The 14,882-nt window shown below is 48.3% G+C and overlaps 1 protein-coding gene across 2 annotated transcripts in view; it reads right to left on the reverse strand.

Moving 5' to 3' along the window:
* Nucleotides 1-925: 925 nt before the first annotated feature.
* Nucleotides 926-14,882, reverse strand: part of Tshz1 (teashirt zinc finger homeobox 1) — a 75,149-nt gene continuing 61,192 nt past the window's right edge. For both annotated transcript variants that reach the window (XM_029471878.1, XM_029471877.1), the window contains exon 2: nucleotides 926-5,414. In XM_029471878.1, coding sequence (XP_029327738.1) covers nucleotides 2,194-4,662 — 2,469 coding nt within the window. In that variant the 5' untranslated portion in view covers nucleotides 4,663-5,414 and the 3' untranslated portion in view covers nucleotides 926-2,193. The remainder of the gene's footprint in view (nucleotides 5,415-14,882) is intronic.

Below are 14,882 nucleotides of genomic sequence, written 5' to 3' on the forward strand. Positions count from 1 at the left end.
GGACCCTCACCTTTAGAGCAAGCCAGGGAGTCATCAAAACATTCTAACTGCATAGGCATTTCTGAACACAGTGTGAGTTCTTACTTTTCTGAGGACATAATTCTATAGAGACTTAAGCAAATGGTCAAACAAAAAACCAAATAAAAACAAACAAAAACCCTTATGTTACTAAGTGTTTTGAGGGACGAGATCAGGGGTCTTGGTGTCCTCAGCTGCTGAAAGTAGGCCATGGTAACCAGTTCAGGGACCTAGGAGCTGAGATATGACACCTCAGACCAGTGCTGGTTGTTTAGGGTGGAGTCCTCATGTGCCTTGGAAATGACAAAAGCAAGTACTCCACTCAGTGACGGAATGGAAAAACTGTCAGGTGACAGTAAACCAAACACTCACAAGCCAGCCATACACGTCCAAGATCCCCAGGGCCCGGGCTGCGTGAGGCCTGGCCTGCTCCCTGGCCAGCAAGTCCCCAGATGGACACAAGAAGCTAAAGGCAACTATTTCTAACAGTCTGGAAGGACCCTCTAAAAGAACTAGCACAGCCTATCAATGGACCAAACAGCCACCACGGAAGGACTGAACTCTGGGAATCCTCGACACCCAGTGGAGGTAAACATGTTCATTATCCCCTTTAAACTTGCGATTCTTCTCATCTGAATGAAGCACGCCAGCAGCACACACATCAGGGATGATGCGTCTGAATAGAACTGTTGTTGGTTGGTCGCATAAGCAATACCTCTTGTGGGTGAAATAACATCTCGAAGGGAAAGTAACGACAGCCACGACAATCTCTGTAAATCAAGAACTGCGTGTGGATTTATTTTACATTTGAGAAAACAGTGGATTTAATTGTGTGAACCAAAACGGACTGTACAATATTAATGACAGGACATCAAAATGTATAATTAATAGTGCACTGCTTGCTCTGTTTTTTTTTTCCGTTTATTTATTTTTTTTGTCTGATAGTTCCTCTGAGTACATGCATCTGAGAAGATGCAAGGGCAGGTAATTTTTCTCTATTTAAATCAAGCTGCAGGAACTAAATTTTATCCAAAAATTGTGGTTTTACATTATATACACAGAAATTTAATATAAAATGACAATATAAAAAGTTAAAAGAGAAAGCATACAGCCAGAAGGTACAAAGAAAGTTGGGTAGATTAAAATGATATGATATGTAACGTACAGGCGTGTGTAAGCTGATGCTGGCAGTTTACAAGGAAAGAATCCAACATTTGCCCCATTTTTTTTTTTTTTGGTTTTTTTTCTGTGGTTTTTTTTTTTTTTCATTTACCAATGCATCACGCTATAGAAAGGTCAGCTGATACCAAAGCTTACATTTGTAAATAACTATAAACTGCAGTATATTACAGGAAAAAAAAGAAATAGCATTTTTTACACTTTTTTTTAAATAATAAGCTTGCATACTTTTTTTTGCCAAAAGTGGCATTTTTCAGCATCCAGAGGGTTTGGGCATAGTGGCAACTGGGGTGTTCATTGTTTTTGTTTTGAACATATAAAGTTGTGGCTTCCTGACCCCATGAGTCCTAGACAGCTTTCCGTCTCCAACCGCTGCATGCATGTCTTGTCACAAACCAGTCCTGCATATAATAGCTCATTTTTTAATTATTAAATAAGTTTTGTGTCTGACACAGCTTTTGATCTGAATGAAATGCCTTTAAGCGCCTTTCCCCCCTTTTTTCTTTCTTTTTTTAAATTTCTTTTTTTTTTTTTTTTTAATTTTTGAGTGAAAGGCACAGAGATAAAGTCCTCAAAGGGTTAAACTTGACACTACCAGGTCCTGTGACCTTTATTGTCATGGCAACTTTGTAATTTTAGGATGTCTCTTTATCGCTGCTATTTGTATCTTTTTCTTTACTGCTAAACAATGTCTCCGAAGCGTGCCCCCACTATTTCCTACAAAAGATAGCTTAACAACAAGAACGGATGCTGAAAATAAAGGTCAGACTTTGACTCACGGAAAGAAAGAAAAAAAAAAAAACAAAAGAAAAATAACATGCACAGATCAGACAAAGAGCATATAAATATAACTACAAAATATGTGTGAGAAAAACCAAGTCCAGATAGGCAGGTCAGCAACAAAGGAGAGACTGATTTCCGAGGTTCAGGCCAGGCCAGGCCTAGTGCAGCAAGAGAGGGAGTACAGTACTCTGCAGCCACCCGTACACCGGCACACTATTGCTTCTCCAGCTCTGTCACGTAGATCAGGTGGTCCTCTGGCGACTTGCCGTGCGTCTTACTAAGGTGCAGTTTTACTGCGTGCTTGCTCGCAAAGGTCCGGTTGCAGAGCTTGCATTGGAATGTGGAGCCCAGGTCTTCCTCGGAGGAGCCCAGCGGGCCCAGAGTCTTGTTGGTGAGGGCTTTGGAGGCGACACTCTGCTGCTCTTGGATCTGACTGAGTGGCAGCTTGGAGAGGTCCTTCAAGCTGAAGCCCAGGTGCGTCTCCAGGTGACTGACGTACGTGGAGGCAGTTCTGAACTGAGAGGCACAATCATTACAAAAGAAAACAGGATGCCCTGTGTCGAGGTTCTTAAGGAACTTGGTTCCCCCTGTCCTCCGCAGCTGGTACTTCACATTGGCCAGCCAGTGACTGATGGTGGTCATGGAGAGGCCCGTGAACTTGGAGATGTGCACCCGCTCCTGAGGGCCCAGGTCCGACATGATATATTTCCCTTCTGCCGTCTCTCGAAGGCTGGAGGCAAACTGAGCCTGCAGGATGAGCAGGTGTTGTGGGTTCCAATTGGACTGGCGCCCCTTTCTCTTGTGAACGGGTGACAGCTCGTCCAGGGCCTCCTCGAAGCTGCTCCCATCTGCATCTGACTTCTCTGACACCGTGGAGGGTGTGGAGGACTTGGGAGTCAGACGGCCTGTGAGATTCTTCACCATGTCCGAGATATCCATGAGGGCGCTCTCCCGCAGAGGCGAGGACACAGCATCCGCCACACCCGAGACCAGTGGCTTGTTCTTGGACTTGGTCAGATCAATGGGCTGGTCGCTGTTCTCATAGTAGTAGCGGTCGATTGCGTCAGCCTGCTTGGCAGGGGTCGTGGGGTAGACGGGCTTGTCCAGCATGCTGTTGCTGATCTTGTAGAGCATCGCCAGTGGATCCAGAGAGGGGCTTACGGGCTTGGACACCTTTCCTAGGTGGGTGTTCATGATGGACTGCAGAGCGCTTAGAGGGTTGATGAAAGAGGGCTCAGGAGAGTGGTCCGTGATGATACCCAGATGGCCGCAGCCATTGGTGACCTTGGCTTTAAGAGGTTCTGTACCATTTGGGGTGTGAGTGTCCACTGTACTCTCCTTTTTGGCCTTCCCAGTTTCTGAATCCGAGCCCTTCTTCTGTGGCTTGCTCCCAGTCTCCTCTGTCTTAGGAAGATCTTTATTCTCCTTCACCACAGGGGAGATGGCTTTGACAGGGGAGCTCTTCTCCTTCTCAGTAGGCCTCTCCTCCTTCTTGATGCTGACCTTGCCCGTGACCTTCTCTACTAACTCCTCCATGGCAGACACATTGCTCTTATGGGGTGGGGGCGTGAGGCTCCCTGGGGAGTGTAGGAGGGCATTGTGCTCTGTGGAGGACAGTGACTTCACGCTGCTGGCGTAAGACGGCTGTATTTGCACGCTCTGTACAGCAGACTGCAGCGGCTTCACTGTGCCTGGCAACTGGTAGGCTGCATGGATGCTGGGGTACCCACCCCATGAGGGTGCCCCATTCTGGGCTTTACTGATGGCCGTAGACACAGTGTTCTCCAGTGACTTTAGGATATCTACTCCTCCCTTGGGGCTGTCGTCTAGGTCTTCCTCACGCAGGTACTGATAAAGGGCAGTGGGCTCAAACTTCTCAGTGGAGTCTTCAGTCTCCTCTTTGATTTTTCTCTCTGCATCCCCAGCTGCCAGAGGGGCTTTCTCCTTCTCCTTCTCCCTCTCCTTCTCAGGCTCCTTCTTCTCTTCTGAGGCTACAGAGCCCACAGGAGAGTCCGGTTGTTTCTTGATGCTAGAGGCAGGCAGCCGGGTGTGAGTGGTCGGGGGCAATGGGATGGACTGGATCTTCTCCTCCACCACGGGGTCCAACACCAGCTGCTTTCCTTTCTTGGAGGCAGAGGTTGTCACCTTTAAGAAATGGCCAGTGACCATCATGTGGGCTGTGAGCTGCTGCAAGGTATCATGGGAGCTGCCACATTCCATGCACTTGAGTATCTGGGCTTTGCGGGCCTCAAACTGCCACGTATAACTAGCACCATTCTGGTAGCCATAACGGTTGTTCGGAGTCACATACGGGTTGGCCGTTTTCTGGTCCTTGGCTGACTCACTCAGTGCAACCTCAGTGGCCATGCCCGTGGGCTCTGGGGAACAAGGGGATGCCAGGTCCTGGAGTGCTCGCTTCTTGGTGGAAGGGACCAGTTTGGTGATGGCTGGCACGGGCTCCTTCAGAGGCACTTTCTGGTAATGCTTTGTTTTGATCATGTGGACACTGAGGTCTTGCAAGGACTCGAAGGAGTGTCCGCAGTACATACACTTCAGCACCTTCTGGGCATCCTCCTTCCCCTCCATCTCCATCAGGGACCGCTTCCTGGGCTTGGACCACCGCTTGGTCTTCTCAGAGTCCTTGTCTCTGTTGTCATCTCGGTAGTGGCCTGTCTCGTTCATGTGCACCGTCAGTTCCACCAGCGTGTCGTAGGCCGCGCTGCAGTCTTTGCACCTGAACTTGCTGGCCCCCGTGAACACGGAGCCATACAGCTTGTTATTCTGTCGGTAGAGCTGCACGGTGCTGAACAGGCTGGGCTCAGGCAGCAGTCCGTAGGACGACGTCTGCTGCAGTGTCTTGGCCAGGGCGGCCTGGTGCCAGTCATACCCCGAGCTGCTGCTGTTACTGGTGGTGCTGCTATGGCTGGTGCTGGTGCTGCAGCTGGTGATGGCCGTGGTGGCCGTGGTACAGGCTGTGCTGGCGGTACTAGTAGGAGGCGTGGGGGTAGGTGTGGAACTCTCCTTCTGGCTGGCATCATTGTTGCTGGTGGCAGAACTGGACTTTTTTAAATCCAATGCTAGGCTAGACCAGCAGGACTCTGAGAATAAGTTCGCATACACGGCTTTGATCTGTGCCAAGCTGTCCTGGGGGTAGGAGACACTGTCTGGACACTGCGACTCCTCCTTCTCTTCTCTGGAGGAGGAGCTTTTGAAATGGGCCAGCTGGTCACTGCCCTCACTGAAGGGCGATCCGTAGCCAGCGTCTTGATTGGTGGCAGTGCTGACAGGGGAGTTCTGATAGCTCTGGGCTTCTTTGATCTCTGTCTCTTCATTGCACGCAAATTCACTCTCCTGAATGTCCAGAGACAGCCCACCATCCTCCGCGTGCTCCTCATCTATTTCGGCTGCCTTCAGTTCTTCCTCGGGAACGTAAGCTACGAGAGAAAAATGACCCACAGTCAGAGGAGTCGATCATGCTCAAGGACGCAGCCTCCCCAGCAGTTAGGTGATCTTTAAAAAGATGTTTTTCAGCCAGGCTCCCAGCTTACAAGGCCACCTCAACTTCAACTCCATGTGCCTGCCCATCGGACCTCGGCAAGCAGGAATAAGCCACACTGAGGCTGTCCCCACACAGCACAGAAGCCTCTCTCTGTACACAGAGCCTTTCTAACTTGGCTCTCCCTCTTCTCTCCTTCTTTCTCTCCCTCCCTCCTGCTTCCCCAACTCCTTTCTCTCCCTCCCTCCCTCCCTCCCTCCTTCCCTCCCTCCCTTCTTCTCTTTCTCCTTCCCTCTCTTCCTTCTTTTCTACGATCTCAAGTAGCCCAGGCTGGCTTTGAACTCTCGATCCTCGTTACAGATATACACCACCCCATCTTAAAGATATCGCTATGGTTAGAGGCTGTGGGGAACAGGAAGGAATCCCACATGCTATAACTCATGGGACCTGCCAGCCCTCTTTGACGGCTTTTATGGTACATTTGATGAAATTGGGAGGAACCCAGCTGTCTCTTTAGACCAATGTATTTTCCCAGGTAATATTCTATGGTTTCCATAAGTAAAAATAGTCCTTCATGGGAAGCAGTAACATATATATATATATATACATATATATATATATATACATACACACACATATATGTGTGTGTATAACACATGTATATATATGTGTGGAGAGAGAGAGAGAGAGAGATAGAGATATAATGGTTTTCACTAAAACACAAATGCTTATCACATCATGAGTCTGCTGCCGGGACAAAACCCAGTGTTACCTATGTTACTACTCAGGGATGGCCAAGGCCATTGCCACACACCAATACCCAAAGCAGCACCACACACCACAGCTAAAGGAAGAAATAAGGTGAGCAAGCATCCATCATATGGACAGATGTGGTCATCCACGCCACAGAGCATCATCTAGCGCTAGAGAGGAAAACACTGACCTCTGACCCCACAAAGATATGGGTGAGCCGTGAGGACCCTGCCCAAAGGAGAATGGGCTAGTTACACAGGACAGATACAGTCCTGGGCCCTTCTGTGAGGTCTGTACAGCAGTCAGGTTCACAGACAGATGGTGGGTGGCAGGGCAGAGTGGGATTGGGGCAATGGGAAAGTGATGTCTCTGGCTACAGTTGCAGTTTTGTGAGCTGAGAAACGACCTTAGGAAGTGGGGATGGTAGCCCAGCGACAGGAATGTTCTGGGTGCCACTGAATAAAGCCTTTAGATATGGCTGCGATGGTCACTTCCATGTTGTGAGAACTTCATCTTAATAGTTTTTAATTATGAAGGCAGTAACAGCATATGCCACAGGCCCACAGCTGCCTGCAGAACTGCAAGCTGAAGGACATGTAGGTGCCAGGGAAAGCCTTGATTCTTACCTCGGGTCATTTTAAATGCTTTGATGTGTGACATATCTTGGTACTGACATATTTTTTTTTGACTACCTCTTAAACTTATTTGAGCAATGTGCTTCTCTCTCTCTCTCTCTCTCTCTCTCTCTCTCTCTCTCTCTCTCTCTCTCCCTCCCTCCCTCCCTCCCTCCCCCTACTTCCCCCCCCACCTCCCTTTCTCTGACAGAAAAACTAGGTGACCTGGTGTTTCATGAGAAAGTAGAAATTTGAGGTTGAGGTATTCTCCAGCAAGCCCCTATTAAAATGCACTGGTGTGACCTGAGAGGGGCGTCTCATTAAACATGATCATTCATTATCACATTATCAGAGCCGGATCCTAAGGGAGTGTGGCAAAGAGCACAGGCATTTTCAGAGAGGGATGACAGGAGAGACAAAGAATAGCTCTGTGCCTCAGGGGAGGACGCCAGGGTGGGTGAAGGACCAGGAAGCTTCCGCACCTGCAAATGAAAGGCTCCAGGCATCAGGGCAGGCACTCACAGAGCATGAATGACCTCTATCTGTACACATACACGCATACATGCATACACATAGATGTGCACACATGACAGTGTATGCACAATCACATAGTATGTGTAAGCTCATGCATGACAGCACACATACTTCTTATATATGAGCACACATATGATGACAGTACATGCATAACCACTCCACTGTATGAACAGAAGCATTACAAATGCATGCATGGTCACCCAGTGCATGCAATCACACACCTGAGGGCAGACGCAAGCCATCCAGACGTGTAAGTTAAACACAATAGAACAGCACCATCATTCCTGTACATATGAGAATGCATGACAGCACATGCATGATCACTCCTGCTCATATCTGACATGCCATTCACAGTCATCTACATTTACAAGCACACATGCGATAGGACATACATGATCATGCCATATTGTGAACCTATATATGACCAACATGCATATGCAAGCTCATGTGTGTAAGATCACACATGGATGATTACCCCGTATACAGAAGCACACACATATATATGCACACACAATGAGAGACCATTGAATCTGCCACATGAAGACCTCTAAGGCCCTGCAGAACACATGTGCCCACTGCCTTTCTACCTCCAGCCTCAGCTCACCTCTATGTAAATCCCAAAGCAGTGTGAACATACAGGTCCGGGTCCCTGTTCCACTAGTGAACCAGGAAGTACAGTTCTGCTAATGCTATACCACTAGTGTGAGAAACAATCCACGGTGTGAGGCCTTGGGCTTTCTCCACGGGCACCATGTGCTGGGCAGTCTACAGATTAGTCTACAGCCCTCCTAGAAAATGGAAGGCTGGCAACATTCTAGGATGACCGGCAGACACACACATTTTCATTTTGCTCACATGAGCTAAGTGTTTAAGCGATCCAGATCAAGGATGCCATGAGGCCCACTGATAAGGCCCATTCCTTTACAGGAAGCTGGGTTGAGCTGTCCTTGCTGGAGAACATGTAAAGGGTATGGATGGATAGTTATGGATGGATAGTGGTTCAGGTCCAGACTATAGGTGTCTGGTATCCGTAGCCTCTTCCTATGTGATCCTACATGTCTGATTTCCCCCTTGTCCCAGCAGAAGTGTAGTCACAGGGACGCCACCTTCTTCCTACCCAAGGAACTAGCCTGCATGCTGTGGCCCCTAGACTGAGCTGACATGTAAATCATGAGCAATTCCACAATGCTAGCACAGCAGACAGTGTCATGGGGACATGGAACAGAACCACAAAGCACAGGGCTCTCAAACCTAACGGCCATTCTCTGACCACCACCACCCCACCTGATGGCTGTCAGCACTGCCTGCTCTCTGGAAGGTATCTGTGGAAAATAAGAGCTTATGTCTCAGGGGATAAGAAAGCAGGAGGAGTGTGTCGGGGTGAGGAAGGGGACAATGGACCACCATGAAAGCTGGGCCCTTGGTGCCAAGGTTTCTCTCTGACCTACCTAACTCACCCACCCTGCAGATGCCGCAGGCTTGAAGTAGTTTCTGGTTCTTCTGCCCTGGGAGTGGTAGAGATCCACAGATCTCGGCTGGCATACCCTTGCTGGTTCTGTGCCTGCCCCACTGTAGTCTAGAGGACTGGCCCTGACTTCACCCTTAAAGGCCTGTGACCACCAAAGCCTTCCATGTCCCCTACTCCTCCTGATCACCACCAGCCTGAAGCTCCTCCCACCTCACGGAGGCCACCAGCCAAAGTCTGTGCTTCATGTCAGGCACAGACAATGGCTCCAGCTGTATGACACACACATGCCAGGGAACACGGGAAGCAGTGACAAACCATCAGTGGCTTTCTTTAAGGGCTGGCTCTCTATGAGAGAGAGAGAGAGAGAGAGAGAGAGAGAGAGAGAGAGAAGAAGAAGAAGAAGAAGAAGAAGAAGAAGAAGAAGAAGAAGAAGAAGAAGAAGAAGAAGAAGAAGAAGAAGAAGAAGAAGAAGAAGAAGAAGAAGAAGAAGAAGAAGAAGAAAGAGAAGGAGGAGGAGGAGGAAGAGAAGGAGCAGGAGGAGGAGGAGAGAGCGCACATATCAAATACCCAAGCCAAAAAGGAGATTTAAAAATTTGATACCTTCTAACCCAAAAACTTTGGTGTGTAGCCTAAGACGGTGTGAAATGAAGCAACCATTTAATGCATGAAGATTTCCTGCATAGCATCAGGGCACATTTGCCAAAAATCTAAGTCTTCAATAATGGGTATCCAGTACTTCAATGAAAGTATGCTCTAGGACATACCTTTTACGTGCTAGAATAGTAGGCATGGTGTTTGCCATGCAAGTATGTGGATCCAAGTTCAGTCCTCAAGTTGCATATACAAAAGAAAGGCTTTTATAACACCCCAGTGCTGGGATGGTGGGATCAGGCAGATCCCTGGGGCTCGCTTGTCAGCCAGCCTCTCCTAATTAGACTAATCAGGTGAGCAGATCCTGAGGAAGACACCTGAGACTGACCTCCAGCCTTAACAAGCATATACATGCACCCACATATATTCACTTGTGTACAGACACACAGGCACACGCACGCACACCATGCCCTAATGACACAGCGAAAGCCAAAACCAACAAAGGCAAAACACAAAGGTGTATGGCCAGCACAATGGGAAACCCCTGCTCAGGGACTGTTAATGGTGGATTCTTCAAGCTAATGGGTACATGGGGTTTTGACTGTTGCGGCCATGCCTCCTGATAAATGCTAATATTTTCAAAATCTTCTCCCAAGTTTCCCATTGGATTCACATCAGCCACTGCAGGTCATTGCTGAAATCAGCTGCATAACCTTCCCTAAGCATCCACTGAGTACGGCCATCAACAGGACCCAGGAGCACAGAGAATAACGTTTTCCTCCTGAGACGGGGGACGGCAGCGAGCTGCACTCATCACCACTACTATCCTTTAGTGCGGAAGAATCCGCAGGGCGGCAGATGACACGGGGCTAAGCATCTGAGGTCCCTCCTCTGGGCTGTCCAGCATGCCCTCATCCACCTCCCCTGTCACTCTATACAGTGGCCCCTTGGAAGACAGCTGCAGTCTTCCAGACAAGCAAGTGGGTAACCTGGTGCTTGGGGCTTCAGCTGGCCAGGTTCGGTCCAGCCTCTACCTCTGATATCATGCTCACTCTGTACTCCATGCTCCTCCAGTTCCTTGTGTCCTGAGCCCTTCTTTTCAGCGACTTCACGCTTGTCCCTGCTCTTAGTACACTACATCTATTCTCAGTCACTGTTTCACCGGGACTCATGAGGAGGCACACGTCATGGAGTGACAGCTAGGGGCAGGCATCTTCCCTCCAGCCCACCCCACTGAACACCTCTGCCCACTGGTCTGAGGCTGCCCTTCAGTGTCTAACCACCCACCCTGCCCCCAGCCCCACCTGTGAGAACCCCCACTTTCAAATGCGAGAGATAAACAGGGTTCTGGCATCTCCAGCTAGAACCCTAAGGATCTAAAACCGGCAGAATCTCATTCCTGAGATCAGCAGCTGCAGAGAAAAGAGTGGCCAGTGACACAGGATGAAGGCCATGAAGAATTCTCAAGCCTGTTGTCTGCACTCTGACAGCAAGAAGGGCTTCCCATGCCTTGACTTCAGTAGCCACAAGAGCAGGGCCTGTTCCAGTCATGGAGGAATCCCAGAGATGTCGGGGAACCAGCCCCATACTGTATTACCTATCATGTAAAAGCAGGGCAGCCTAATGACCCTGGGATTCGGGGGTGATCCAAAGAAAAAGGTGCTCCCAGGATGCCTGAAGATGGAGCCAAGAGAAACCGAGTGCTCAAACCTGCACTTATACAGACTGGGCCTATGACCTCTGTGGTCCCTGCTAAAGGACAGCTAGCTGCCTTTCAGTCTGACCCAAAGAGAGGAGGAGAAGGGACAGACTCAAGGCCTGTTGATCCCAGTAGACAGGTAAGTATATGTTGACACACACTTGCTCCTCAGGGCCTTACTCTTCCCAAAGCGCAATCCTGGTCATGGAGAGGCCTTTAAGGTTACAAGAATTACCACGGTCATTAAGTCCAACTCTGTGCTTGTCTGCTGCCGTGGTTTGAGTTTCTGTTCTTCAGGAATTCACCTTGAAATCTAATCATCGGGTGAGTCGATCAGGAGGGACTTTGGGAGGTTCTTAGGCCACAAGGGTGGCAGCCATGGGAGTAGGGATTGGTGCCCTCATAAAGCAAGATCCAGAATGATCCAGAATGCCATCCTGCCCCTTCCTGCACCGGGGGACACGGTGAGACGCTAAGACCTTAACCTGGGTTTCTGGCCTCTGAGTTGGAAAAAAATAATTTTTTTTCATTGTTTTTTAATCTCACCCAGAATGTGATACTGTTACAATGGCCAGGAGGCACCAAGACATCTGCTCATCTCTGTTGCACCCCAGAGATGTACACGCAGAATAAACAATACACACTAGCATGCTCACTGGTTTACTCTCCTTGTACCGCTGTGGAAAGGCAGCCCGGCTCAGCCATATTACAACAGGACCTATCCCTGGGACAACAGGAAGAAAATGACAATCAGCTAGCCCTCGTGGAAGCTGGCCCAGTAGATAGTGTCCTGATACCAGGCGTGACATGTGTCCCAGTAAATTTTCTGGAGCCCCCTTTTTTCATGCGCCCCAGAGCACCGAGGAAGGAAGGCAGGAAGCCCAAAGGAGGGATCAAGGCTCCCAGCAACCTCTCGAGGGGAGGGCAGCTCATTCCACCTGTGCGCTCTCTCCCTCATTAGCCCATGTTGTGGAGGGTTGGCTGTGAGGAAAGTGGATGTTTCAAAGTATCAAATAAAAAACCCAGGTCTTTAGTCGCTGCTTGGTAAAACCTTACAGTGAACTTGGCTATTGTCTTACCACCTGGTGAGACGATAATCGGACCAAATTGCATGTTTATCTACACCAAACTTTTTTTTTTTTAAGAAAAGGAAAAACTGGCAAACGTGATACTCCTGAACAGATGGCCATTATATCAAAATACATTTACTCCAAGGGACCAATTCACAAAAGGGGCTCACACACCACACACACCTAAAGGACGGGTGTGTGGCTTCAGTTCATCACAGAATCCAGCAGGACACAACTTCTTCCGAATTTATAATTTACCTCTTGTAATGTAACGTCACCTTTGCCACCGAGAGAGCAGGTGGTTTTAGTGAGAGTCTGAATCTATCAAGGGGAAAAAAAAATGCAGAGGAAGCAGAAACAGGCAAAACACATCCCTTCCTAGCCTGGAAAAAAAAAAAAACAACAACATAAAAATGCAAGCAAGATATACATTAATTTGCTAGTGTGGTTTTGATTTCTCACAGGAAAGCTGATGCCCTGCTTGGCAAGGCTGAAAGGCCACTTCTGTTCCACTGTGATAGGGACAAAAATGTTTCTATCACTTCTGCAAATTTTAGTCGCTGGTAGGGATTGTTAACGCATCGTCTTGCCGATGCATCTGACTTGTAACAGAAGCTTCTTCACTTAAGCCCCAGTAGAAGCCATCCCTAAGAACTGCAGGGTCGGTAAATAAAAATGACCTCCCCTCGCTTCCAATATTAATTAGGAATCCATAGATAACTGTCCCCAAAACTAATACAATTTCTTCTTTCTCCCACTGCCCTGGAATTCAATTTGAAATTAGCTTAGAAATAAGAAGGCGCATCCCAAGCTCGATCCTGATCTGCCCACAAGCAAATCAGATATTCGCCTTTTTGTCTCAAGCTGGTGGAGTTACAGCACAACTTTACAAGTAGAGACCGCACACAAACCAATGAGGAGCTTCCGGATGCTCAATGGTATGAAGAAGAGAAAGAAGAAGGAAAGGCCAGAGGGAAGCTAGAGTGGACTGAGAGAGCTGGGAGGTGCACAGCCCTCCTCAGCACCAGGGGACAGGGTTGGGTTTCTTCGGCAGTTGCACACACAGATACAGGTCTACAATGGAACACTCCCTGGCTCTACAAGATCACTCAAGATGTGGGCACTCAAAGCCAAGTCCCAGGGGAAGACATGATCTCAGTCATTTCCCCAAGTTGGAAAAGACAGAACCCCCACCCCCACCCCATCCTGAGGCAGAGGAAGACTCTAGTCTATTCACTCAGTATTAACAGGTAACCCACAGAGCATGGGGCCCCAGCCCAGGAGTTTCTGATACCCTGAAAACCGTAGATTTTAACTAACAGAAGAAACATAATTCAGGACCAATGGCCTTTACCCTGACTCACGCCTCAGCAGGTAGGACAAACCTGTGAAGAATGCCACCAGCACTGCCCTTGCCGCCAGACACACTGCAACCCAGAGATTACATCTTCTATAAAGTTCCCATCCATGGACCTCAGCTGGGGGTCTTGGGACTTGGGACTGGGAGAGGGAAGAAGCAGTTTCCACAGTCCCTGAAACCACAGCACATCTCAGAATGCAGCCCCCATTATAAAGTCAGATGTCTTATTCTCTAAGACACGCTGGCTAAAAGATTGTCAATCTTTAGGCAATTACAGTATGTACTGACTCGGGCTGCTAACAGGACAGAGTGAGGGTGCTAAGGAGCCTGCTTGGGCACCACGTTAGAGAACCTTTGTATCTTTAAGCATGCTATGGTTAAATGCCAGTTTTCTGAGAACACGAGGAATCCTAAGCAAACAGGTTTCAGTACCAGGTCAGAAACTAAGCACATGGCCCCACAGCACCCAATGTCCCTCAAATCTCTCTAATAACAATATTGGTGTTTGAACTGAATTATATCTGCCCTATTGTGACAGAGAATATAATTTTATCAGAATAATTACAGTATTTTGTTTTTTACTATTATCATTGCCTCCTCAGAATTGCTTTCAAAGATGTTTCCTTAAAGGATTTTTCATGGGGGAGGAACCTTCAAATCCAGCTGGAGGACTTACTTATCAGCACCTTTGTTTTCAGTGCACGCGCGCATGCACGCACACGATACTTTTCTAAAAGTCCTTTGCTTTATATAGGCTACGATTCTCTAAAAATCTTTCATTTCCATGTGTGCAAATGTCCTGGAATACAGAATGGTATTTGTAGAGATTGCTGTTTCTACAGGTGAAACTGGGAACAAAACACTTCATAGGACAAATGGCTATAATTCTCTGGCCTAACAGGGTTTTAAAGAAAAGAGTCTGATGAACCCAGGAAGCAAAGTCACCCACATTACATTTTCTCCAGCGACACCCCCAACACCCCCAGCACCATACAACCCTCCCTCCCTCCCCCCAACACAGAAATCTCATGATTGAGCAGCCAGGAATTGGTAACTGCAGTATAAAATTCTCCTTTCACAATTACTTACAGAAATAAATGACATTTTCCCCATCAACTAAAACAAAGACTCCGAATCATCATTTCTGCTATTTCTTTTTGTGTCAAAACAGCTTTGCTAGTGCGTCCCCGCCCTTCGTGCGCCTAGCAGGATGGTGCGGTCCGTGACAGTGTGAGCATATACAGTATGCCCTGCTGGGGTGGGTGGGGGGAGCAAGGAGCTGTCTCACGAGCCATGAGAACAGATCCAGACCAGCAG

This window comes from Mus caroli, chromosome 18, assembly GCF_900094665.2.
Source record: "Mus caroli chromosome 18, CAROLI_EIJ_v1.1, whole genome shotgun sequence".
Taxonomy (NCBI): Eukaryota; Metazoa; Chordata; class Mammalia; order Rodentia; family Muridae; genus Mus; species Mus caroli.